Consider the following 24,330-nt stretch of genomic DNA (forward strand, 5'->3'; position numbering starts at 1 on the left):
TTGTAATACTTGGTTGGCAATCATCAATCAGGTCCTGTGATTGACTTGACCATTGCATAACGTTCAACTTCTTTGCCGTCAAAAACTCTTTTGTTTGCTTTCGCACAATGCTTGGCGTGACTGTCCATCTGCACTATGAAGCGTGATCCAATCAGGTCTAAAGCATTTGGCTGAATAGGAGCAGCTATAATTGCCCAAAACATTCCAGAATGCGCCATGCCATCATGATTCATTAATACAACGGAAGCAGGTTCATTGGTTGCATGCCTATGAAAACTTCCCAATTGGAAAAGTGGGAGGCACATATACAAACGGATTTCATTCCAACACCATTCACCTGATCTGTGTATCGACACCGCAATGTCACATGAGGAAGGATTTTTGACTAAATTGCAGTGGTGAGTGTTCTGCCCAAAGAGAGGAGAAAGGAAAAAAAAGACTTGTGGCAAATATGTCTCCAGCAGGAAAGTTGTGTCATCAGAGGTTTCTTCCTTTTTTTCATGTCTCGCTCAGAAGAGTCCTCTTTCCCTGTCCCCTTTCACCCACTCGGCCCGCGTGTGGATTCTTTGAGCGGTGCTGCATTTGAAGACAAAGCCCTGTTTTGTTTGCCAGTGCAGCTTTCTTTGTGTAGTGCAGGCTCTCATGTCGATGAGGTGTGTTTTGGGTTATTAGCATACCATGCGGTTATTAGATGTGAAACATGCAAATGAGGTCGTGCACATGTGTTTGTGCCCTTGCGCGTGTATTTTGACAGTGGAAGGGCTAGTAAAAAAAAATCAGGTGGGTGTGGTCTCTGCAGACTATCTTTCTTGTTTTATCATGTAGCGCTCAGCTGCGCACACACATAAACATCTCATTTTCAAGGGGGAAGCCTTTGCCTCATTGTTAGGCTGGGCCCGTGTAATTAACCCGAGAAGACATCTGCAAAACCCCCACGCTTTGGTCTCTTAACAGCTATTGCTCTATTTTACCTTGAACGTCATTCACGGTGCTGAGCCATAATCAATAATGTGTAGACTGATACAGGTTCCCATCATCACTAATAGTGTGAGCATGCTCACTCACAAAAAAAAAACATTATCTGTTGGGACTTGTATGATGTGCTCTATGTCATTGACGTAATCCCCTAATCTTACGATTTTTTTTTATAGTTTACTTAAAGTCCCTTTACAGTTTTTTGTGGGGTTTCAGGGTCAGCCCGCAAATAGTGAACGAATAAGATCAGAACATATTATTCCAATATAGAAGCAAAGAAGATCAGAACATATTATTCCAGTCCTAGAGGCTTGACACTTGGTCCTCGATCACACGTAGGAAAGATTTGTAAATAATGTTATTGAGCTATAAATCACTCAATGGTTAATGTTCTGCTTAAGAAATGCTAATTAAACTTAAACCCGGTAGGGCTCTGAGGTTAGCAGACTCATGTGGTGGCCAGAGTTCAAAGCAAATGTAGTGAATCAGCATTTAGTTTTTATGCTGCGTGCAAATGAGATAAGCTCCCAATGCAAATGAAGTTAGCCCCAAGTAAAAATGCTTTTCCAGGTTGGAAATTGTGCTTTTTTTCCCTGCCATACCTATAATTAAAGCATTTCTATAAACATTTATTTTTAGTTATAACACTCAAGCTACCACAACCTTCAACTTTATTTTATTATTTTTTTTTTTTGTATTGCTTTATATTTGAACATCATTTTGAACAAAGCGAGCGAACCACACATTTTCAAATCAGTTTATGATCATTCCATAAACGAACACCTCAAATGGAGACGTATCTTATTTTGTATATTCGGCCAGATTCACGATGTAGCAGAAGCATCCACTTGTACACTGAAGAAAGTAGCAATCATAGTTTCAATGCCTGATTGATTAATTTATGTTAGAAACTTATGTACGTCTGGTCAACATTGAAAACGTCTAGAGTCTATTCTGTAAAATGAAATTGATTTATGCCTTGTGGACACATTTTCATGATTGAGTGTGCGCTATGGAAATGTAAAATGGCCTTTTGAGCTGGTCTATTCACCAACCCTCATTAGCCTTTGCAGATACACTTAGCCCTTTTTTTTTTTTTTTTTAACCAACTCACATTTAGCCCTTTTCTTACGGGCCAATGTAATGTATGTGCAGCCTTCCTGTAACCAAGGGAGTCTTTGGTCTTTTATTTTGTGCACGCTGCTCCACGACGTCGCCAGTTGACCTGCAATTAACCTGAACCTCCAACAATTATCGTTGGGAAGATGAAGGAGAAGCAGATAAAGACAAAATAAAATTATATAGTCATGCTGAATTTTTAACTAGCAAGTAACCAAATAATATTTAAGAATTATTGTCTGATTTTGATTCAGTGTGACTGTTATAGTGCACCAATTTTATAAGCCATATTTACCTTTTGGAATTCAAAATTGCAAGTGATTCATCTACATGACCCATATTGCATCAACTACAATCTTTCCTTTTTTCTGAGAAATCGGAAAGAGAATTCAGGTCTGAGGCAAGCAAAGTGCTGCTGGGAAAAATGTCCATTTAATATGTTCAAATTCATAGCGTTAGTGACTCAAAATGTTGAAACACTAGGAAGCTGGCCCTCTATCATCTTTGTGGAAAGAAGATGAAGCAACTTCTTTTCAAGATTAGGATGTGAAGTGATTCTATAGCTACATGCTGAACATGCTGAATTAACTTTCACCCTCAGTGCTTTTGAACAAATGTATTATCTTAATTGGACACTGTCTGGGAAGCGGTGTTAGACTCTGCCTTTTCTCCTCTATGAGTGGGTTACATTAACATTGAGAGTCTGGATGTTTCTTTTTTTTCCATCTTATATCCCACTAACGGCTTAAGACCTTTGAGAGAGTTTGGAAACAATGTAACATGATTTGGGGGTCTTGTATTGATGTTGGTAAACAGCAGTAGAGCGTTATAAGGTTTAATGGCAACTTTGTTAACTCAAGAAATACGATTTCTTTCATTTCCTAAAAAGTAGCAACTTGAGAGATTTGACGATTCAGCTCAACAGTGATGACCTTTAACAGTGACCTTTAAAGACCACTGCATCCATGTGGCAGAATAAATTTGGAATTTTTTTAAAGGAGTGGGACAGATAGACAGGATTAAAGTCTGAGGTGCAAATGCAACATGAATAATTTTCACCTGCGTTGAGCTTTGGCTCTGGAACATTTAAAATACATTGTTTTGACATGTGCCAACTCCCATGCCCTTCTTTTTTGGCCCTTTTGTCAACTTCTGTGCATTTATGACTGCCATGCGCTTTTCCTTGTTTGGTGTGCCAGTGTGGAAGGAGGGCAGCTTGCCCAGAGCTGTTTTAATTGGCATGACAGAAGGCCAAATGATGGGTGAAGACACGCTGTCTCAGTCTCCGTCGCTCGCTGGCTCTGTTTCACAAGCAATGACAGCCATCTGCCACTTTGAGGGCTCCTCTCAGTGTGCATACAGTAAATTATTAGCTGCAGTCACTTGTGGGCTGTCTGGTATGTTTCCATGTGGACTGTTCAGTTTGTGCACACTGCCATACCCCCTCAACAAATGGAAGACTTAAGTCATTGATCAATATATGTATGAGTCAATTCTGCTATCATTTCTAAGAAAGAAATCATTTCCCCCGGGGTGGGGGAGGAATCTGTCACATCGGACTAAGCCCCCAGACAGTGAAATTAAAAATGCATTGGTGTTCATTCAGCAAAACTCTGTCTGATAACAATTATTATTGTTATATAATCATGATTATTATCAGTCTAAAATCAATTCAATTAAATCGTACAACTTACAAATCTGTTATTCGTTTTTTCTAATCATTGACAAACAACAGGGTCGTTAAAAACACTCTTAATTGTGGTGTGTCAAATTTCGAAGACATTTCTCACGTTACAAGGAGTTAAATCTTAACCAGTTCTTGTGAATCAACTTACACAATAGTTCCTATTTGTTGCTATTCAGAAAGTTATGTCCACAAATTATTGTCTCTGTGTTGTCTGTGTTTGGCATGTTCTCCGTTTTCCAAGAACAAAACAAACATAATTAAAAACAAAGGCAGGGTGATTTTTTTTTTAGGTCAGAAACACTGATTAGGTGCTTAATGACAAAATCACTTTCACACGTCCCAGTTGATTATTTACTGACCGGCAGAAACAACACAAAGAGGAGTTGCATATTTTCAAACTACAGACACTCTACTGTGCATGGATTTAACGATGAGTACTATTTCTTTCCGTCAGTGAGTAAACATTTGCTACTTTTGTGTCAAGATACTGTTATTTAACCTGGCTCGTCTCCTTCTGTGTTCACAGCTCCTCGGCTTTGTGTACGCCTGCTATGTTGTCAGCGCCATGACTGAAGAAGAGGACAGCTGTGAGTATAGTCAGACTCCCGAATGCTTTCCACTTTCCTTTCACCCACCTCTCCCAAACTCCGTGCCTACTGGCTCCGCTCTCTCTCTCCATACTTACCCAGACGAGCCAGGTCTTCACACCTCCTTTGGTATGTCATCTCGTTTCAAGCTTTTCTTCCTTGCTTATGCTGTGCTTCTCCTCTTCTGATGTATTTTGTTTGTTTTTTTTTCACCAGTGTGCCTTTGAGTCGAGTCGTGTCTAATGTGGGTATGTTGGCTTTTTCTTTCATGTGCCAGAAATGCACTGCCACCCATGCAGGATCCAAGAAATACAGTCAGGTCCATAAGTATTGAGACACAATTGTCATATAGTTGGCTCTAAACACCACCATAATGGATGTGAAACAAGACAAACAAAATGTGCTTTTACTGCAGGCTTTCAGTTTTAGATTGAGGGTATTAACATCCAAATTAAGGAGTGTGGAATTGGTTCCCTTGTCTTTAATGATGATGTGACTGCTGACAAAAACAGCAAGTTGAATTTTGTGTTTATCTGCTCATATTCAGCCAAATGCTTCAGTAATCATTGGATGGCACTTTACAGCACAGATGGACAATGACTCCAAGCATACTGCAAAAGCAACCAGAAAATAATTTTTGAAGGCAAGACGTAGAATCTTTTGCAACAGCCAAGTCAATCACCTGACCTGAACCCAATTGAGCAAGCATGTCACTTGCAAACTGTTGTCATTCCTGCTCCGTCCACTTGATTAGGATGTAAAAGTCTGCAGTTAAAGCACATCTTGTTAGTTTCAATTTGCATCATTTGGAGCCAAAAAGATGAAAATGGCTTTGATCTCCCAATATTTATAGACTTATTGTTCAGCAAGTCAACTCTAACCATGTTTCTGTGGGCTAAATCATTCCAGCGCTGGAGTGTGTGAATTGACCTTGATTGTCCCTGTGCAAGGAGAAGGTGAAAAAAAAGGGTGTGGGAAAACGCAGCAGGGCTAGTGAAATGAGTCACAAGAGAAGACTGAGAAACCAGAGAGGGGCATTTGTGATCAACGACACAGCTGCTGTGACCTAATAGGCAGCGGGTCAAAGGGCGTCTTTGGGGATAGCCAATCAGAGCAGCAAGAATTTGATCAAAGGGTCAATGGGAGTCATAAATATCTGATTAGTGCTAAGTCAGGACTAATAGCTTTGTCCTTAGGCACAAAAGTATGCCATGTTCATTTTCGCCATTGCTTTATGGAGGCTTTGGCTGAATGGATTAGCTGAGACTGTATGGCGTGTCTCATGTTTGGTGTGTGCGTGTGTGTGTGTGTAGGGGGGGTCATCGGGAAGTAGTGTACTAAATTTCTTGGAAGTTTTTGAAGAACTCTTCCTCCTCTCTGTAATAATGTCAGTCGCTTTTGTCAGACATCCAAAAGTCAGACAGCCAAAAGTGATTTTTAAAACACACAACACAAGCTAAATTGCATGTTCAGCTAGAAGTCTCTTGTAATTTAGTGCGGTCATGTATGTTCGTGTGGAACAGCTCAAATGTCTAACTGTGCGGTCACATACCAGAGATCCACTGGCTGTGAGCAGTTCACATTTTGCCCAGCGGATCACCCCTATGCTTTGAACGGTAGCAATTACGCGCCGTGCACTCCCTAATCAAGCCTGGAGGCCCGCGTCGTCTCAGCTAAAGTCAGCTTGACCAAAATCTAAAGATGCTTTCCATTTGTGTTGAACACATGACAACCCTTTAGCTAAAAACAAAACTGTTCATGTCTCCTGTAGTTCAACTTTGCGTAAGCAGTATTTATACATTGGCTCTGCGAAGCTTATAAATTCTGCTGCACTTTCTAAGAGCAGTAACCACAAAGTGACATGTTTTTATCTGCAGTTGGTTAATGGAGACGACATTCTGGATATAGTGAACATGTAGTTGTTCGCTTGATCCAGACTGAACTGCAGTAAATTGCAGCTACATCGTTTTGAACTTGAAACCCCTTGTTATTATAAATCAGATCCATGTCTGCGTCCGCACCCACTACGCATCCCCCCTCCACACACACACATCCATGCGCTTGCTCTCACCCACACATCAACCAGAAAAGGTGCTCTCATTTTCCATTCTCATTTGATGTGTAGATTAAAGCATCTTTCTACAGTGAAAGCTCCCTGTCTGCCTCAGCATTTCTCTTTCCTTTAACGTCTCCCTTCTCTGACGACTTTCATGTTTTTTTTTTTCCCTGCGTCCCTTTCGGCAGTAGCTCTGGAGACGTTCTCTTTGTAGCATGTCAGCTTGTAGGTACTGTACAGAATAAGAGGAACTTTTTCTCCTCGCATTGTTACAAACTTTTACATTGCTTTGAGGGTGTCGCTGGTGATAGAGTTGAGGCTTAAAAGTTATGATGGGCAGAATAGTTCATCAATTAATTGACGATGAGGGATTGTGATCAATTGTGTGCATAAGGGTTAGTGGTTGTCAAACTTTTTTGGAGCTGAGAAATTAATCAATTATTCGCCAACTAATTCATTATGAAATTACTCAAAAACTATTTTAATCATCGAGTAATCGTTTACAGCCATTGTTTGTCATAAAACTACCCAAATCCTTTGATTTCAGCCTCTCAACAGTAACTACTTGATTTTTGTAGTCCTTCGTGATACACACTTAGCACATTTATCGGTGGCTCGCAGACACATCGTCTGTGCAAGTGGTGGGGAAAATCCTCTTTGTAAAGTAGGTCAAGAGCATTATGCCACCGAGCACCATGATAAGCTCACTTTAGCATTTCTACCAATTATATTTGCTGCCCTTTGTGCTGAGTCACATCCCAGAAAATCCTTCACTGCAGACCTATGAAACTGGACCGATTGGTGAATGGATATGAAGCAGGTGGACTATGGTTTCAAAATGTTTTTCACCTGGTATTCATATTTATATAAAACATTTAATAATTGAATTTTTTGAATTGAATTTTCCATTGTACGATCTTAAGGTGTTCGACTTTTGAGGTTACACTTACGTCACGGTTGTCAGTTCTGTTCAAGCATGCTTCAAAGAGAGCGTCCTGGTTAAACAAACCAGCAGAAAGCTGCGAGTGTGTGATGAGAAGATAGAAGTGAGTCACAGTGGAAAGGGCCAGGCCCCCCTTGCAGCTCCCTGTGGCTTCTAACCCTCATCCTTCAAACCTATATCAGTATTCAGCAGATACTCTCCTTATCAGAATGGACTCGATCTGGCCTCACTGTAGTTTCCGTGGCGGTCATGTGTCTGTTTCCCCTCCTTCAGTGTTGGTTTAGCAGGATGTATCTGCCCATTTTACCCGAGAGAACGGAAGTGGCTGTTTGACTTGTGCTTTGATGAATCGTATTACCGTCAGTATCCGTTGTTCTTTCCATTTGGTGTTTGCGTGGGCCTGGACACAAAGCTCTTTCATATGCGCCCCTTTAACCTAATCTCTCTGGTCTCCTGTCAGTCAAAGCACATTGCGTGACCCCTACATCCCTCTGCTCCCTCCCTCCCTCTTCGCCTTTGTACCTCAACAAGCATCACAGAGGCTTTTCCTTCATCTCCAAAATGTCTCTCAGCAGCAATTTTCTCTCCCTTCTGACACGGCTGCTGCTCGCTCATCGGCACCTCACCTTCAGTCTGACCTTCTAATCGAGGAAATAGACCGAGCGGGTTGAGCGTACACCGTGCGGCCGAAGGTCACCTCTGTGCGTGAGTGATAAAAACGCAGAGGCTGTTTTGACAGCCGGGCAGCTTCCACCTGTTTCCGAGCTCCCTCGGGCTCAGAGCAAATGATGAGGAAAAGTGTTGCATTTCTATTGGCTGTGTGTGTGTGGAGGGGGTTCTAAAAATATCTAAATTGGTGTGTTGAAATAAAAATCTTGTTTTCCTGTTGAAATGAATATAAATACAATCGCTGGACAGCGACACCTTGAAGATTTTTATTTTCTAGGATTGAGTTTACTACCTCCATGCAGTGCTCTTATGTCAAATTTCTGCTCAGAAGTCAAAGCAAAAAAATAAATACAAAATTGGTCAAGTGATTACTTTTATGTCGAAAAACTTGTATTTCATGGCAACAGTGTGTTTGGCTCTGCCATCTTTGTGTGCTAGTTACATCTGTTTCTGCTCATATCACTCCCATGTTTTCTTTTTGATATCGATTATCTGCCCATCCATCATTTGAATTCATTCCATAATTTTGATTTCCTTTTTGTTTGTTTTCAGTTGATTTTATTGGTGGATTTGAGCCATTCCCACTCTACCATGTCAATGAGAAACCATCTCATCTTCTCCTAAAGCAGGTGTCCCTGTAAGTACAGACATGCTGTCAGCCAGCCATACTGTGTGTGTACTGTATGTGTGTACCGTACATCGAGGTTTTAATACAAAGGACAAAGTTACATTAAAAAAAAAAAAAAATCCTCATCAATCACACCAAAGGTTTTCTGAGTCATACAAGTACAGACAAAATATTTGTCCCCAAAATGTATTGTTGTGACTGGAAATGAAGCCTTGAATTATGTTGAAAAGTTAATCCTCCTTTTTGTTCACCAGACTATTTCTAATCCTTCTTACTTTTAGTAGCATATTCCAAGAGCATAAGCTGCGGAAACACAGGAAATCTTGGCAACATTTCAGCTTACGTCTGAAGCCTTTGCACACCACAACATACTTGACAAACGGGAGACATTTATATATTTTCAGTGTTCATCCCTTTCAAAATAATCCCAAAGTGTTACTTTGGTTCTATTTATAAATGTGTTCTTTTTTCATGGAGTTCTTTTGAATTAACTGAGTAACTGTCCTGAGCAAGCGAAATGTTTGCAGATGGGGTCTTCACTTTATTTTCAGATTGAAAAAGAATATATGAACACAGTTTAATGAGTACAAAGAAAATGAGCTCGTTCCAGCTGCCAAGGCTGCTAATCTACAATTCACCCGTTCCGCTTTGTTGTTTTCTTTCTGGTGCTAACGCCTATCTTGGACATTGTCTTGGGATTCGGGGCTTTTATTGGTTTCCTTGCTTTGTGTTCTGAAAAGCGAGAACTTGTTTTCCTTTATCCGAGGACCTCGTTGCCTAATTTGTCGATGATTACTTCAGAGTACATTTCTGTCACTCAGGTATTCGCGTGTGTTGTTCTTACCTTTTCAACTTGTTTCCATGTTTTCTCTGCAGGTCTACGTAAATAGAAGATCAATCATCTCTTGATGCTGACATTGTTTGTCAACTTGCCACAATTACGGGACATTGTGCCGGACTTTTCCCTCCTGCTCTCACTTTACTGTTTTTAAGTACATGGCACTCACTGGTGGGCTGCATGAAAAAAAAAAAACACCTCTGTTTGATTGTCTTCTTCTTTATTAGTGTCAAATGTCTCTTTTCAAGCAACGTTGGGGAATTTTTTTTTTTTTTTGGTATCTGTGCAGAGGTGCTGTGGCTTTCCAATCAACTGTAAAGAACATCACCTAAGTTGTTCTGAGTTTCTAACGGCTCAGCATTCCCGATGTGTGGCACTGTGTTTTAGAGCTGAAGTCATTTTGCATGTCCACTGCTGCTTCGGTTCACATTCTGGCCGGAAGGGCTGAATCACAGTGGAATGAACACACCATTGTGCCCTGCCTGTTTACCTCAGGCCAGGGTCTTTGGTACAAACGTACTGTACCAGAAAAGGAAGCTGATCTGCAGGGTCACACATCAAAAATAGACAATGTGAATTAAGCAATGATGGCAGGAAAATGAATTAAGTTTAATGTGAGATATGAAGAATGCAAAAGTCATGGCATGCACATTTTAGATATTTGATTTGTGAAGTCTTACGTTTCTGATTATTTTCACCCAAAGACAAGTCGCCATCAGTGAAGTATCAAGTGTTTGTGTTTGGAAAAAGCGCTGGTAGCTGAATGTGAGATTGTAACACAATTTCAATCTATTATGAGGTCGATTTCAATAAACATTAGGAACTGAAGTGCAGTCAGGTGCATCAATATTGGGACGAGTTAACGGCGTAAGAATGAGAGTAGTTCGTATATGTGCCTCCAACAATCTAAGGGACCAAAACTAATGGGACACCTGGCTGCTGAAATTTGCATATATAAACATCCTCAAATTCAAGTCTGCAGTTAAAGCACATATTGTTTATTTCATTTCAAATCCACTGTGGTGGATTTCAGAGCAGCCAAAAAGGTGACAATTGTGTCCATGTCCTAGTATTCATGGACCGGACAATATGTGTCTATAAAAATAACAATGGAACTCGTCAACCGGCTACATATTATCTGATTTATTTTCTTGTAATGTTTCTATAAAGGTATTTCATACTTGAAAAGCACTTATCTGCCCATAGCCAATGTGCTTCAAGTCACTTAGTGAGAGGCAAATCCACTGTTGCCTTACTGCCCTCTCGTGGTTACTGTGGTTATGCGCAAGAGCAGAAGGATTTGCTTTTTTCTTCCCCACTCCAAGTCCAGCATTAAATTGTTCTGTTTTGTTTTGAAGTCAGATGAAATAGCACAAGAAATGTTTTATTCAGCTGTTTATGTCCACTTGCTTTTATCATTCAAAGTTTTGTTTCTCTGGACCTCTTGAAATGTTTTTGCGTTCTAATTTGGTGGCTTCGGGATCGAAAAGAGTTGCAAACAAAGACGTTTTCCTTGTTTTTGTTCTATTCACAGACCTTTGTGTTGTTTCTAGGAAGCTGAAAATAGCTCTTATCAGATTGCTGTAATATTCTCACTGCCGGGTGTTCACAAAATAACCCAGCCCAGTGCTGCTTTTTGAGCATACAATGAACTGCATTGAGTGTGATGCAAATGCAAATATGTCTTTATTTATGTGCAGTTACACACACTGTATTTCCCTTTTTTTTTTTTTAGCTATTTACATTAGTAAAATATTGGCACTCCACGAAACATGTTAGAAAAAGTCAAAATACCGAAATAATGATGACAGATGATTTTCCACTGTATGTTGCTGGCAAATGTATGTTTGTAATTGATAAATCATTTGAAGACAAATGAGGTCAAATGGGACAGTTTGCCATCGCACTCTGGTTAAGAATCAATACTGTAATGTGTGTGTGCGTGTGCGCATGCGACTCTTTGTGACATAATCAGTATTAAAAAAAATTGTTGGTAAATCTTCCATCTTACTCTTGTTGTCATATAACTTCTTAAACTGTTCCATGTACTGAAGAGATAACCTTGTTAATATTTATATAGATATTGTTTTCTATTTTCTCTTTCAATTTGTCACCAAACCTAATGCGCCCTGTCCCTTTTCCATATACTATATTCTTTGTGTTCATGTAAATAATATTAAAACAAATGATTCTCTTTCAGTAGTGGTGTGTCATTTAAAGTAGATCTTGAAGCATTTTTTTTCTTTGCAATTGGGCACTCATTTTGTCCTGTACTGCTCTCTGCTGTTGACCCCAGCTTCCTATCACGAAAAATTTCAACTCAATCTGCAATTCTGAGCAGCCTCAAATGTTTATTGTAGATTTCAGTTTTTCGTTAATGTAGTAACTGCTGACAAAAGCAGCAACCCACAAGAGGAAATGCACAATTTGTCAGGCAGATGCTGGATTTTGTTTTCTCAGGACATGAAAGCCCGGACGCTGCCTCTGATTACGGCTCTGCAGATGGGGCAGTGTCGCAAGCTGGCCGCGCAGTCGCCACACACCACCAGATGACCGCACGGGATAAACACGATGGACACCAGTTTGTCCATGCAGACCTTGCAAGTCCGCTCTTCCTGCAACTGCCGCAGGAGCTCTTCAGGACTGGGTTCCCTCACCCCTGAGACTGGATACATTATGTAAGAAAGTTAGTTAAGAAAAAAAAAAAAGCGTGATTGAGTCACATGGAAGACTTTTGTGACCTTTGTCTCTCAGTGGTGATAGCGTCCTCCTGTCCGTAGCATCAGATCTTTGCCTCTGGTCAGGTTCTGATAATATAAAGTCAGAAATATGTATTTAAATTCTAAATTCAATACTGCAAATAATACTTTTTGGACCAATTGAATGAAATAATATAATAACAAGACCCCAATGTTCATGGGCCCAGTGGCCGGGAATCACTATTTTCATCTCCCAGACATTACCTCGGCTCTGTGGCCTTCTCTGCCTGTCCTCTTCCTCAGCTTGCAGCACATCACTGACCAGGTTCGACACGTGCGAGTACTGTTGGCCTGTCAAAAGGTACTTGGTCTGGACCAGACTCTCCACCAGGCTGGCGTCAAATCCCATTTGGAGCACCGTCTGCACCACCGGCGAGAGCATCACTGACGACCCTGTCAGGCCGCCAACCACATCTGGGAGGTGACGGAAAACAAAATTCAACAAAATTTGTTTCAATTTTGAGGTACAGTCAGGTTAAAAAATATTACATTTCATACCATTTCTGGAGCCAATTTCTCTGCCTGTGGATGTCTGTGAGCCACCCTGGAGAGTTGAATAGGTTTCAAATTGAATAATTGACTGCTAATCACCATTCAGTCGTGGTGCCAAGTGATTAATAATGATGATAATAAGCACAGTAATCTAAATAGGAAGTTAAAGAGCCTCACAACAGTGTCGCCCAAATGGAAATGAGCATCCTGGATGTTGCTAATATATTCCTGTCCTCTTGACTGGATTAAAAATTCACAACTGAAAAAAAGACACAACAGTCCCTTTTTACTTGCTGTGAATACACAAATGTTTTCGTATTATGTAGATCAAGCATCCAGATGACGTCATATTGCCTGTGTCGTTACCGTGGAAACCACTTAGCGTGTTCCTGCCAAGGGTCGTCTCCTGGCTCCCAGTTCCTTAGACCCCCGTCACAGTAGAAGCACTTGACGTTGTCGCCATGACCTGACAGCAAGTGGGGGGATTTGAGCAACTAAACACAATTCGACGAGTGTGCATTTAAGACCAAAACTATTCATATATAAAAAAAAATGCAAGTTATGGAATAGAATCTCGAAATAGCAGGGACTATGTTCAATTGGATTGTTCAGTCTTTAAAAAATGACAGACTGGCACTGACGAAAATGGATTTTCTGTGACGTAAACACGACCCCGCCTGTCTAGTGTGTTTATTATCATTAACAGGTTTGCTTAAGTAGACTGCATTGATGGGATATGTCCATAAGGTGGCGCTATGGACCTAAGAGAGTTTTACCAGTTCGTCTGGGAGGAACACGAGGAATTTTTTTTACAGAGAAGTTCCTGGCAGTTGAGTTTTAAATTTGTATTTACATTTTTAAGAAGGGAAAAATTAGGACGTTGTGTAATCTATTTGCAGTTGTTTGCCAACCGCTAAAAGACAGACGAGGCTTCATGCATGTCGCCATGTTGTTTACTTTATCATAGCCGTGCATGACCCTTGTTGACCTAAGCCAGTTGTGCTTTGCAATCAGCACATTGCACTTGCACCAAACTTTCAACATTCTCTATCATTAATGATAGTTGGGTTGAGTCTTTTTTTTTTTCACTCTTTCCTCCTGGCAATAGTGCTCATTGCTCTGCAGTAGCAATCTATTTGGTAAATTAAATTTAGGTAAATCCCATGATGTAGACAATAATCCACGTTATAGGTAGGATCACAACAATTTATGATGCTGTGAACATTGAGGGACAACCTTTGCATTAACTATCTTGGTAGTAAGAAAAATTATTTTGTGACCATTCAAACTGGTGGACAGCTTTGTGGCCGCTTATGATGTTGAATGAACTCTGGCGTGTTTGCTACCTTAGCATACACTCGCAAACTTTCACCGACGGTAGAAGGATGATTACATGAATACGTTCAATCATATTCATAGTATGGTTAAACTGGAATGAAGACTTTCTGAAGCATCAGTAAAAGATTCTGAGCGTCCTTCAGCTGGAGACTCTACAGTTGGTGACCCCCTATGACCCCTGATATGTCGCCGGTGCAAATTAGAATTGATTTGTCTTGGTGTAGGTCTGAGTGCTAATCTCTTTAAAAAAATGTAGCAGAGCGTCCCTGTTGCTTTAGTAGCCCCAGCTGAGTCCAGGATGTTCTCTTCATAGCATAATGACTCAGCAGGACAATTATCAACTCTCACAATGAAAGGTCACTCTAGCACCAACTAGGTCAAAGCTAAATACCTCAACCATAATATGGATATGGAAATGTTGCTTGGAGTAGAATGTAGTAGGTAAAGAGATGATGGACAATGAGCACCTGTGTAGAAAAATCCAGCTCTGGCGAGAACATCTGGCTGGACTGAGGCCTCTGTGGGCCAGTTGTGGAACGTCGTGAGCCGGGAATCCTCCGCCTCCATCTCGGGGTAGACGGCTTGTCCCGCCGTGCCCTGGTCGTCCATGGTCATCCTTTGGAGTTGACTCAGCAGCTGTCCGTCCACAGAGTCTGGCGATCCGCTCAGCAGCGGAATGTTTCCCACGGCGTGGCCCAGAATGAAGCTGCACATGGGGAAATGCCGCTTGTGCTCGGCAGCCGGGCTGTCCCCTTGCACCCAGCATCTCAGAACGCCGCCGCAACAGAAACACTGGACTTTATCTCCCGGACCTAAGAAGAAAAATCCCGCCTTGGCCAGGTCCCCGCATGTGACGGGAGCGTCTGGTGGCCAGCTGTGAAATGTTCGAAGCCTCTCGCCTTCTCGCCGCATTTGAGGCTCCTCGAGGATGCACAGCATAGTGCTTCTGTCATCTGTCATCGTGGAGCCGGAGGGAATTCTTGTCCGTGTTTCTGGTGTGGCCCGCATCCCTTCTGTGGTCCATAGTGAAGTGCACACTCAAAGCAAGTGGAACACAGCCGTTGAAATTTGATGTTTGTGGGGGCCTGCAAGGTGGACTATGGGAACCTACATTCTGGAAGAAGAAAAAAACACACACCCAATGATGGAATGTTTTCTCATTGGCCCCTCACTGAATGACTGGCGAAACATGCCATGTTGCTCCGCCTCCAAGGCAAATAATGCCAAACATTTCAGAAAAGATAGTACACTTGACATCCCATCGGGCAGTGGCTCTTAAGCTTTTGACACCACCCCACCAAAAAATACATGGCTCTGTAATTACCAATATTAAAACACAGGAGCATAATAGGCCAAAATGTTTAGCAAAAACAAGATAGTAGTTTTATTCTTAAAGTTATAATACAAGAAAAATGACATTTCTCGAAAAAAAAATCCATTTTATGGGGGTGGGAGACAACAAATCACATTAAATATTATATAGTTAAAAACAGTATAGGAATATGCAGTCATAAAAAGTTGAATACAAATTAAATATATAAGGGCAGTGATTATAGATTGTCCAAGGATCATTAGTGCTCCCTGCTGGTGACTATGTGTGACTGCTGTGACTAACACTTTTCAGTTGCTGTGATTCATTCATCTCATTAAATAATTGGTGATTGATTTATTGCGATGTAGTAAAATAATTGTTAACGCACACATTTCAATTAATCGTGGTTGAGCGATTTAATTAAGATGAGTTATTAGATAGTGGTAATTATAATAAAATAATAGAAAAATAATAGAATAATTAAAATAATAGACCAACTCATTCTCTTTTGATTACAACAAACAATTTAATCTATTTTACAATATCCCAACTGGGCAATTCCAACACCATGCTCACCTTCATCTGGATACAAATATTCCAAACCCCCACTCCAATATTTTTTTGCATTATTTATTGCTCTTGCTCTCTTTCATTACTGTAGATGTGTTTAAAATGTGTTTGTGTTTTTTAAGTATTTTGAAAAATTATGTGATGATATATTTCAAAAAGCTACTTTTATATTGCGCATTTCACTTATTGGGGGGGGGGGGGGGGGGGGTGCGGTGCGTAACCCCGCGATGAACGGGGTATATGTCAACTTGACTAGGAAAACTTTCGCCCCCAGTGCGGACGAGGGGAAGTGCAGCCTTGTCGGCTGCTCGAAGGTTTCGAAGCCCGGATGGAGTGGAGCAGCCATTGGGGAAGTCTTGTACCGTGCTGGGCTTTAACGTTGCACAAGGGGTCTCTCTCTCGCTCCCGGGGATAAAATCGTCTAAGTAAAAAAGCGACGAGGAAAGACATTGTCGCGGCAGGAGATCCCTTTTTGACTCGTCGCCGGAACTTAAAAACTCCCTAAAGGACTTTTTGTCCTGCTGGGGGAAACGTGCAAGTTGAGGAGAAGCGCACAGCGGAAAAGAGCACCACAGCTGAGCTACTAGCGCGGCACTGCTAGCCACACAGCTAACAGGGCAGCAGAAGTAGCAACTACAGCCTGGCAGCTGCCAACTCGTTTTTCCACATCCGGAGCTTGAAATCCAGTCAGCGGGCCGGGCTCTGATTGAATCCAGGGACTTGCTTCATGAATTATGTCTGCCACAAGCATTGACCCTCAGGTAGGACACGCCAAATCGCCTCGCCTGTGGAGAGCTGGCGAGCTAGCCGCCTGCTACTTAGCGAGCGACGGGGCTACAGTGGGGGCCATTGCTGCTGCCTGCTCCCGGGAAGCGATAGACATCACAAGCAAGTCGGAAGCGTTCACGCAAATAGTGTCGCTGAATGATACATGCAAGAATATACATGTCCTAGCCGACACACTACTATCTGTATTCCACCAACGGGAAGACCAGCGACTTCCATGAACGCTAAAGCTAACCAGCAGAACGTTGCTAAATCGCAGCGTATCAGTCACGATGAAGCACAGTGCCACTCAAACTTTTTGACACCAAGTCGTACCCCAAAAAACAAATTTGCCCCCCCTTACCAGTATCTATAGAATAGCCAAAATTAAAATAGAGGCGCGGAGCAGGCCCACGTATTGATCTAAAACGAGACAGCAGTTGTAATGATGAAAGTAAAACAAAAGAATGAATCGAAAACTTTAAACGAGCTTCTACACGAAGTCATAAAATTATGAGAAAAAAAATATGTATGAAATTGTGATACTGTATAAAACTAAATGCAAACATTCACACGAATAAAGTTGAAATATTACTAGAGAAAATATATCCATCAAAGACTGATTCCTAGATCTTTCTTTTAACAAGATTTGAAAAATACAACATCATTAAGTAGAGCAAAACGTTAGGCTACTCGATTGTGGATAAAATCATAATCACGATTATTTTGTTCAATATTAAAATCACAACTATGCAAGAAAGTACTCAGTTTTCAGTAGTCACCGATACAATATCAAGTATCAATACAACTGGTACTAATGATACTTAAAAAGTCCAACCCATGCAGAAAATCAGTGGCATGTGATTTTAAAGAAAGACCGCCGTATTTCTACTTCCTGATTGTAAAACGTCCGAAGAGATCACCCAATACTGATATCGGTTGCTGTCACGAGTTCTGATACTTTAAAATAAAGCTGGCATCTGCACCGTATCGGTACTCACCCATGATGCTTTGCATACTCTTTGGCATGTCTAGTTTAGTAGTTAGGCCTAATTTCTTGAGCACCCCAAATTTCTCTGTACATTCAACAGAAATAAGACCATCCCATCTGTTTTTCTTGAAATTAGCTGTTCTCATCAAGAACCTTTTCTCTTCAGTGAAAAGTCTTTACGACAATGATTGGGTGCCAGGATATCGTTAACTTCCACTCGCTGTCACTTCAGAATTACGTTTCATCAAAAGCCTTAATGATCTTGACCTCTGTGTGGTAGCCCATACGTGATTAAAAAGATGCGCAGAGTAACGACATGGCAAATAAGTAGAGCCCACAAAATATCATTCTGTGGGCTGCAAATGACCCTGGGGCCACAAGTTTGATACCACTGCCTTAAAGTATCTCCACCATTAGGTTGACAATTCTACTCGTAACGTGTTGGTGGTGTCAATGTCTTATTATCGGAGCATAGTTCAGTGTGTCCCGGCCTTTATTAAGCCAAGGTACATAACAAAAATCACTCGGCACACCATCAAAGGAAAACGTTGCAAACAATTCTATATCCATGATGAAATTCTTATGATCATGTGTGAATCTACTCATGAATCGACGGATTATGAAATCAGAGCCCATCTGGCAGTTGTGGATGTTTAGAAGGCAACAGGCACAGGGTGCATATTCCCTCAAGCAGAAGAACTTTTTTCTTGTTCTGCCTGTCACTAACTGGATAGTTATTGGTAATGGTTAAAAAGTACAATCTTGGATGATTGTAAAGATAACGTTTCTACTTTGTCTGTCTGCCCCCCCACCCCCCCACCGTTTCTTCTGATATGACTCCAGCGATCAAAGGGACAAGCTTCTAAAGGTGAGTTCTGCATGTAGTGTCTTAGAACCGATACCTGTGCATTGATTGGAAAGCAAACAGTATCCAACATTAATGTGTGCAGGCCAAGTAGTATTTTAAATGGATGATATAAGGACTGTACGAAGCTAAATGACTAGTGCATAAACCTTAGAGCTAGTGATTCGCCAAATTTCCGTGACTAATTTGAAGATAAGAATAAGAAGTCAGGCTATTTGATCTTTATGACTGCATTATTACACTGTTACGGATAGCTAGGATGGTTAATGATTCGGAAAGGGGGAAGTTTGCGGAAGAACGTCATCCACACAGTCACAAGTCAAAGAGTGTGGCCGGACACAGTGGTAGAATAAGTGTCTGCTTTATTCTCTCTTCCGTCCAATTCACATAGCATCAAAATGACTTACTCAATCTGTCTGATATTGTCATCTGCGTATTACTTCTCTTTTAATAAAATGTTAACAGACTTTGAAGTGTGTGGGAGACGAACGGCAAACGGAACCCATCGGCTGCCTACAAACGTGCCTGACCTAAATTAATGTAACAAAGGACTCCTTCAGCTGCCTAAAAACATGCCTTTCTTTCAGGGTGAACACAATTCCCAAATTTTGGACCCAAAAGTCAGCGTAAACTCGAGATTTTGGTGTACTTAGAAAATTTCTTCCAAAAATGCCGATAAACATTCACTATCTGTGAAAACTGAGAAAATGTGTGAAAATCCTGTAAAATCCAAAATATTTATTTTAAAGGATGCAAATCTGTGGGTCTTGGCTGCTTTATCTCCACATGTATTAACAACATTGTTTTGTCTCAGTGCAAAATGGTTCACTGCATCCGAAGGAGACTGTCCATGACAATGACTTTGAGCCATACCTCACTGGTCAATCAACTCAGGTAAATCACACTCAAACAAATCTCCCGTAATATTATGTTCTAACATTGCTTCTGTCGCGCATCAAGAACAACAGCTACCAGTCCATCACCGATCCTTACCTGTCCAGTTACTACGCTCCTTCCATCGGCTTTCCGTACCCACTCAGTGAGGCTCCTTGGTCCACAGGCGGCGATCCCCCAATTCCATACCTTACCCCCTACGGACCCTTGAGCAATGGCGACCATCATTTCATGCCGGACACGGTCTTCGGCCAGCCGGGTGGCCTGGGAAGCAGCATTTACCCTCACAGGTTTAATTTTTTCCCCGAAAACCCCGCCTTCTCCGCTTGGGGGACAAGCGGCTCTCAGGGCCAGCAGACTCAAAGCTCAGCCTACGGCGGCAGCTACAGCTACCCGCCCAGCTCTCTCGGAGGTACGATTGTGCCTGACGGTCAGACGGGTTTTCACAGCGACACGCTCAACAAAGCACCTGGTATGAACAGCCTAGAGCAGGGCATGGTGGGTTTGAAGATTGGCGCGGACGTCACCAACCAGGCGTCCGCGGTCAAGGCTGTGGGCTCGGTGATTGGCGGCGCTGCAGTGGCAGCCGCGGGGAATGGTGCCACGCCCATTGGAATGCCCCCGCCCAAACCCGCCTCCTGGGCAGCCATCGCCAGCAAACCTGCCAAGCCGCAGCAGCTGAAAGCTAAGCTGAAACCGGGGCTGGCCAACCCAGGGGTGGCTCTTCCCCCGCCGCCCATTAAACACAATATGAACATTGGCACTTGGGAAAAGGGACCTGTGACCAAAGTGGCCACGCTGCAGCAGCACGGTGTTCCTCACGCCATTTCCCATCAGGCCCCCATGCAGCCTCCCCATCCTCAGTCTCTGGTGCAGCCTCAGATGCAGCCCATGGCCTTACAGCACCAACCGCCTCACCACCAGCACCACCCGCCACCCCCCCAGCCCTACCAAAACCACACCCAGCCACCGCAGACCCAAACCCGTTGGGTAGCCCCGCGCAACCGCAACCAAGCCTACGGGCAGGGAGGTCCCGGCCACGACGGTAGCGTGATGATGGGTATGCTCGGTAACGCAAACTGCAGCCCCCCAATTTACACCAGCCAAGGACCTGGCAGCGAGTCCCACCCAGTGCTAGAGAAGCTCCGTGCCTCCCACAGTTATAATCCCAAGGACTTTGAATGGAACCTGAAGAACGGACGCGTGTTCATCATCAAGAGCTACTCTGAGGACGATATCCATCGCTCCATCAAGTACTCCATTTGGTGCAGCACAGAGCACGGCAATAAGCGACTGGACTCAGCCTTTCGCACCATGAACGGCAAAGGCCCCGTGTACCTGCTCTTCAGCGTCAATGGCAGCGGCCATTTTTGCGGCGTGGCCGAGATGCGTTCGCCCGTGGACTACGGCACCAGCGCCGGCGTTTGGGCGCAGGACAAGTGGAAGGGCAAGTTTGATGTGGACTGGTTGTTTGTGAAGGACGTGCCTAATAGCCAGTTGCGTCACATTCGCCTGGAGAACAACGACAACAAGCCGGTGACCAACTCCCGCGACACGCAGGAGGTTCCTCTGGAGAAGGCCAAGCAGGTGCTTAAGATCATCACCACCTACAAACACACCACCTCCATCTTTGATGACTTTTCACACTATGAGAAGAGACAGGAAGAAGAGGAGGAGGTGCGCAAGGTGGGTGCACATACCTCAGAATCCAACATTTTTGGGATGTACGTTTGTGTTTGAAACAATGACTGGCTGTTTAAAAGCATGAGTAATTCATCAAATAATTTTCATCTCAATGGTTTGGAAACTATTACTTATTCAGCGAATCATTTTCATCGCTATGGTTTGGAAACTCACTAAATAACTGACTTGAACTTGAGAGAGGATGGACACAATTGCTGGTGCACGCTTGAATCGCTTTAGTGAACAAACGGTAACAAAATGCAGTAAACACAACCACCTTGTTAGACGATCTTATTAAGCCTGCGCCTTTTTTTTTTCATGGGAAACCATATTTCAGTGTGGAAAAAAAGTGGGCAGCAACACACCAACACAATATTTATCAGCAAGAAAATCATTAGCCACAACACAAAAAAATCCCCATGAACGGAATGCAAAGCCAAAAACAACCAATTTGTTTCTGTCAAACGTGTTTCACGAGAAAAATAGCACTCTATAAATTTCTACTTTATAAAATCACACAGTAGTTAACAGGAAATGAATTGATTCACAGCTTATATCTGAGGTTGCTCATATGTCAAGGCCCAAAAGTGATTGATCTACTTAGTCATGTTTGCCTGCGGTTGTTTTGGAATGAAACAAACATTTTGGTTCCCGTTTCTGCTCATTTTCTTCTTTTTTTTTTCCCTCCCCCCTTCATAGACGTTTGAACCTGCTCAAATTCAGAGCCGCTCTCGCTTGGATCAGGTCAGGCATTTTCTCTCTACTGTTAGTGTCATTAACTTGTACCTTGAAACTAACAGCATTTTGTGTTTTTGTTGTCATCTTTGCCCAAACAGGAGCGCCAAAACAGGAATAAACAATAGAGGACGTTTATTTTTGGCTTGATCAAGTTACACTAGGACACGATTGATTTAAGAGAGAGAAGAATACGAAATGCAAATGGACCCTTCATGTTTTCATTTTCAAGTCTGGGAATTTTCTGCCATCAAAGAATTTGTCGTTCTTTTTCCCCCCATCTTCCCTCTACTCCACAGGCAACACTTGTGCAGGGATTGAGTTGATTTTGTGTATTATGCCACTTTAAATTCACTTTTTGTTAAAAAATCTTCCAAATATTTTCTTAACATCTTGCCAGACTGGTTGAGTTGTTTCCTGTTCCCACTATCTCCTCTCGTCTGATCTCCTCAGCTGCATCAGGGTTTGACTGTATCCTCCAGAATAAATCTGCCAGCCACTTTATATTTCCGTACAATCAGGAATGGCCATGTCTTAACCCTATTTGTCCACGTGGGGGCAGAATTGCCAAGTTTTAGAGGTCTAACTGTGCCAACAGTGTTGGAGCATCCTAAAGGCAATTTGAAACTGTGCGATAATGAAACTTCAGTGATTTGTTTTTCATGCACATTGACAAAATCTCTATTTTTGGGGGGCATACTACTGACAACTTTGATGATTGTTTTCTGAAGCCTTAGTGTTGTTATTCCCCCCCCCCCCCCTCCCTCCCCACTAATTGAACTGCGAACACAGTGACACTGCTGTAGAAATCAGGGATCGTGTGGTATCACACAAGACATTTCAGAGGAGGATTCTGGGGGGGGGAAAAAACAGAACCATTGACCTATCTTTTAACAAACAAACAAGAAAACATCAAAATGTACGCTCCACATCGTTCACATCTCTGTTCTTTGGATGTTTGTCTCCAAGGGTGCCGGTGTTTCTCATGCTGCGCCCTTTTCCATTTTTACAATCAAATTGATGTTGTGATGTTGCTTTGTGTTTTGCTCCAAGAAGTCAGGGGGGAGGGCTTACGCTGTTTGTCACCATTCTGTCTTAATCCTCATGCATTTTTGGCCACTTCCCTATCCAACCACCCCCCGAGTTTGCCAATTCTCATGTTGACGGTCATGCTAAGCTTTAACGTAGAAGCCTATATATATATTCATGGAGAAAGCCTAAAAATGTATAACCTAATAATAACTGTAACTGATTTACTATTTAGTAAGAAAAAAAAAGAATGCAAAGTGGTTTGTGTCTTTCTTTTTTTGGGGGGGGGGGGGGGGGGGTTAGGACCCTGAAATCATTGTCTGCTTGTACACATGACACGTGTACCTATTCTGATGACAAAACCTAAATGCCCCATCTTCAAAAATGTGTTCATGTATGTGAAACTGGCATATGGCCAGTGTGCCATTCAGTAGGCTGGTGATGATAAATGTGCAACGGTTGCTCGAGGCTGTGAGCCATCTACACCTGAAGTGAATTCCAGACTTCTCATTTGGTCTGTGATGTTTAACTCAAACTCCATGCATATTCAATAGCAGCTCCAAATGCAATTGCACCTTAAGGTGGAACTCAAATATTTGCTTTGTAATAATATGTTTGGTGTACCCCCACTAGTCTAAACACAGGATTCTGGTCAATATTGCGTTTGTGGAATATGAATTAAGCAGTTGAAGTTATTCATCTCACGACGCTGCCATTTTGTCCAAGTGCTCTCAGGGTCGTGTTGTGAATGTCACGGCTCACCAATTTTCTGGATTTGCTCATGTGACGTTTGCAATGCGAGCCCAAAGCAAGGATGTAATAATGCTGTTTACCTTCTGTCAGAAGGAGTGACGCTACCGGCGGCCATCTTACGTTGCCAATTGCTAAGCCAGTCATACTTGAATACAATCATTTCTCTGGGTTGTTTTCACATTATTTTTTGTCTTTGGGGAAAATTCCCTGTTGTATGGCAAACAATTGACAAAATGCAGGTGATAGATGAATACAGATGGATTATCCATTCTTGTTTCACAGATGCAATATTGTTCAGTATACCGTGTTTAGACTATAGTCAGGACACATGGATCATAGAGAAAATACTTGCCTTGAATTATCCTTTAAATTAGACACGCTTGCCATCCGCACAGTTGTTAGATTTTACCCTCGGTTTGATGGAGATGATGGAAAACTTCGCCACTTTATAATCGTTTGTGTGTGTGTGTGTGTGTGTGTGCGTGCGTGGACTTGACTAGTGACTCTGCAACATAATTGTATCTGTCAAGTCTGGTTTCCATGGGAACTGACCTCTTGGCAGCATCCCTCCCACACCTCTATCCTGTCGTCAGGTTGCTTGACCGAGCTGCATAATGAATAGCCTTCACAGCTTTGCTTGTC

The 24,330-nt window shown here is 42.2% G+C and overlaps 3 protein-coding genes across 4 annotated transcripts in view; 2 read left to right on the forward strand and 1 right to left on the reverse strand.

Annotated features, from left to right (window-relative positions):
- Nucleotides 1–11,701, forward strand: part of nkain4 (sodium/potassium transporting ATPase interacting 4) — a 30,418-nt gene extending 18,717 nt beyond the window's left edge. The window contains exons 5-7 of one of the 2 annotated variants that reach the window (XM_088368951.1): nucleotides 4,308–4,368; nucleotides 8,589–8,673; nucleotides 9,541–11,701. In XM_088368951.1, the coding sequence (XP_088225077.1) occupies nucleotides 4,308–4,368; nucleotides 8,589–8,673; nucleotides 9,541–9,550 (156 nt within the window). In that variant the 3' untranslated portion in view covers nucleotides 9,551–11,701. The remainder of the gene's footprint in view (nucleotides 1–4,307; nucleotides 4,369–8,588; nucleotides 8,674–9,540) is intronic. The other variant, XM_088368952.1, reaches the window with a different exon arrangement.
- A 127-nt stretch (nucleotides 11,702–11,828) lies between these two features.
- Nucleotides 11,829–15,217, reverse strand: birc7 (baculoviral IAP repeat containing 7). The gene is made up of 7 exons (XM_088368950.1): nucleotides 14,559–15,217; nucleotides 13,120–13,219; nucleotides 12,931–13,012; nucleotides 12,760–12,805; nucleotides 12,466–12,675; nucleotides 12,244–12,309; nucleotides 11,829–12,167 (listed from the first exon to the last, which is right to left on the reverse strand). Exons 1-7 carry the CDS (start codon nucleotides 15,097–15,099, stop codon nucleotides 11,959–11,961), a joined length of 1,254 nt encoding a protein of 417 aa, XP_088225076.1. The 5' UTR covers nucleotides 15,100–15,217; the 3' UTR covers nucleotides 11,829–11,958.
- Nucleotides 15,218–16,233: 1,016 nt separating this feature from the next.
- On the forward strand, nucleotides 16,234–23,192 carry LOC148401777 (YTH domain-containing family protein 1-like). The gene is made up of 6 exons (XM_088368506.1): nucleotides 16,234–16,734; nucleotides 18,573–18,597; nucleotides 19,409–19,488; nucleotides 19,555–21,174; nucleotides 21,871–21,915; nucleotides 22,008–23,192. Exons 1-6 carry the CDS (start codon nucleotides 16,708–16,710, stop codon nucleotides 22,032–22,034), a joined length of 1,824 nt encoding a protein of 607 aa, XP_088224632.1. The 5' UTR covers nucleotides 16,234–16,707; the 3' UTR covers nucleotides 22,035–23,192.
- Nucleotides 23,193–24,330: the final 1,138 nt, after the last annotated feature.

Source organism: Syngnathus floridae, chromosome 2 (genome assembly GCF_059516105.1).
Source record: "Syngnathus floridae isolate MCC-2025c chromosome 2, RoL_Sflo_1.0, whole genome shotgun sequence".
Lineage (NCBI taxonomy): Eukaryota > Metazoa > Chordata > Actinopteri > Syngnathiformes > Syngnathidae > Syngnathus > Syngnathus floridae.

Excerpts from the sequence above, each read along its gene's own strand:
- LOC148401777 (XM_088368506.1), top strand. The coding sequence starts at position 16,708 with ATGTCTGCCACAAGCATTGACCCTCAG. Across the intron at positions 16,735-18,572 it reads CCACAAGCATTGACCCTCAG|CGATCAAAGGGACAAGCTTC; the intron begins GTAGGACACGCC and ends ATATGACTCCAG. Across the intron at positions 18,598-19,408 it reads AAAGGGACAAGCTTCTAAAG|TGCAAAATGGTTCACTGCAT; the intron begins GTGAGTTCTGCA and ends GTTTTGTCTCAG.
- birc7 (XM_088368950.1), bottom strand. The coding sequence starts at position 15,099 with ATGCGGGCCACACCAGAAACACGGACAAGAATTCCCTCCGGCTCCACG. Across the intron at positions 12,806-12,930 it reads TCCATTTGGGCGACACTGTT|GGTGGCTCACAGACATCCAC; the intron begins GTGAGGCTCTTT and ends TCAACTCTCCAG. Across the intron at positions 12,168-12,243 it reads ATCACCACTGAGAGACAAAG|TCTCAGGGGTGAGGGAACCC; the intron begins GTCACAAAAGTC and ends TAATGTATCCAG.